At 43.0% G+C, this 2,500-nt stretch overlaps 1 protein-coding gene across 1 annotated transcript in view; it reads left to right on the forward strand.

Annotated features, from left to right (window-relative positions):
• Positions 1–2,500, forward strand: part of ak8 (adenylate kinase 8) — a gene marked incomplete at both ends in the record, with an annotated part of 16,719 nt that overhangs the window by 7,337 nt on the left and 6,882 nt on the right. Inside the window, 2 exons of the mRNA XM_080433487.1 lie at positions 804–875; positions 1,153–1,353. Coding sequence (XP_080289613.1) covers positions 804–875; positions 1,153–1,353 — 273 coding nt within the window. The remainder of the gene's footprint in view (positions 1–803; positions 876–1,152; positions 1,354–2,500) is intronic.

Raw genomic sequence — 2,500 nt, forward strand, 5'->3', positions numbered from 1 at the left:
AAAAAGTGACGCATTTAGAGCTTGCAGATCTGCTACTTTTGATACTTTTGTGTGGCGCTGTAGTATGATCAAGACGGGCATTAATATACGAAAAAAACACCAAAAGTTGGCATATGGAGATAAGAGGTTTCTGCCTGACACCAAACGAATAATAACTGTTCTACTGTACATTATACTGTATGTTGTTTATGTATGCTGAACACTAACACACTAGATGTTGTTGTTGTTGATGAGGACAGTAGAGAAGTGACCATTTGGAAGTGGGTTGTACATTCGACCACAGTCTGGAAGAGGCATTCCTTACCAAGGTGCTGAAGTACCAACGTCTTAAGGATGCTATTATACAGCTTGGTTACAAATGTAAACTGGTCGTGTTTATATTTGGAAGCCTCGTTAATATTCATACATTTGTTGGGAGAGGCCTGCAGATTGCAGGAATGCCCAAGCCAAGAGTTAAGGCATTGAATACATTCTGTTCGATGTCTGTGATAATTGGCAGTCGCCACGTATGGAGGAGACAATGCTTCCTGTATCCGTGATCTGTATCCTGAAACATTTATTGTGTCCCAAGTTTGTGCATCTACCGTTGTATGTGTTCAAGAATTTCTTGTTAAATGTGAACGCAAATAATGTGTGTGTGTGTGTGTGTGTGTGTGTGTGTGTGTGTGTGTGTGTGTGTGTGTGTGTGTGTGTGTGTGTGTGTGTGTGTGTGTGTGTGTGTGTGTGTGTGTGTGTGTGTGTTTGTGTGGGTGTGTGTGTGTGTGTGTGTGTGTGTGTGTGTGTGTGTGTGTGTGTGTGTGTAGTGATTTTAGAGGCACCAGATGACGTATTGCTAGAGCGGAGTCAGGGCAGAATGCTAGACCCTGTGACTGGAGGTCAGTCCACACACGTGCACGCGCACACACACACACACACACACACACACACGCACACACACACACACATACACACACACATGCTCACGACACACACACACACGCACGCACATACCGCGGCTCAGTGGATCTGAATAGTCAGTACAAATTATTAAACGAATGACAATTCTTAATCATTTATAGCATTTCAATGTTTATAAGAATTTTAACATTCTCCTTAGGTCAGTGACACTGTAGTAACATGTCTGAGACTCTGAGCTAATTTGTTCCTGTATAGATGTGTACCACCAGACATTCATCTGGCCGTCTGACCAATCGGTAGCTGAGCGACTAGAGAAGGGGCGTGGCCAGTCAGAGGAGAAGCGATTGGTGGAACTTCAACGGTACCGGCGTGAGGTCACAGGTCTAATCTCCGCCTACCGGCAGGTCCTGAAAGCAGTCAATGCTGACCAACCACACGCAGACGTTTACCAGCAAGGTACACACACACACACGCACGCACACACACACACACACACACACACACACACACACACACACACACACACACACACACACACACACATGCAAATACTGACCTCTACAAGCATCGTACTTGCTGGGGCGTGGCAGTGGCTCAGGAGGTAGAGCGGCACAGTTGATTGATTAATTTAATACTTTATTAGCAGTTTGCAAAAAGATTGCACAGGAAAGTACAGTTCAATACAAGGTCTGCTAAGAGGATTTTAAACCCAAGAAAGCCAATGGCTTGTTTCCATTGGGGTCCTTTGTACTCAACTCATCGAAAAAGCTGATTTAATTATCAAATATCGGGTAGCTCAGTCGGTAGAGCACTTGACCATAAGGTCATGGGTTTCGACCCCAGGCACCAACAACTCACCGTATGAGTAGCACGGCTTGGGTGCGGCAAGTCATGTGGTAAGTACTGGGAGCTGATGGTAGGTGTTGCGCTCCACCACAGCAATCTATCTCCCAGATGTCTAGCGCATTGTGATAGACTCCCACGCACTGGCTGATACCGACAATAAGCCTCTCCGACCTACTTACTTAATTATCAAAAAGGGTCTCAATATTAAAAAATTAGCTTTGATCTACCTTGGCTTATCTGATCATTTATGTTTGCTTTGATATGTATATTATCCTGACCTGACATCCAAATTGGATGTGCACTATCTTCTAATACTATACATTGAACAAATCATCATGTGTCTAAACTGAATGGCAGACGTCTGTTCCTGTTGAAGCAAATATTGTCTAAAAGTAAATGTATGATCAAAAGCCCTTGGATGGAAATAAAATGGAAATCACCAGGATACTGTATAGGTCTCCAACTGTGGTTGGTCTCATTTACAAAACTTCAAACAACAGCTTTGTCTCTATAACAATAATATCTACTTTTGGGGGGGATTTTGAATATTTCTATATGGTATTTGTGATGCAGCAAATTGCTATCCACTTGAAACGCTTTGAACTTCAGTTTAACTGTTTCGAAAAGACCATAATGAGCTGTAGTTGCATTCAGTTTTGCGGGTGGTTGAGTTTGAGCCAGAAAACAATTTGTGAGTTGTTTTCATTAGAATGTGTTTTGTGTCAAAGCAATGACAAATCCTTCACAGTTTGGTCCA

Source organism: Gymnoscopelus braueri (assembly GCF_963280865.1).
Source record: "Gymnoscopelus braueri genome assembly, chromosome: 7".
In the NCBI taxonomy this organism is placed as follows: Eukaryota; Metazoa; Chordata; class Actinopteri; order Myctophiformes; family Myctophidae; genus Gymnoscopelus; species Gymnoscopelus braueri.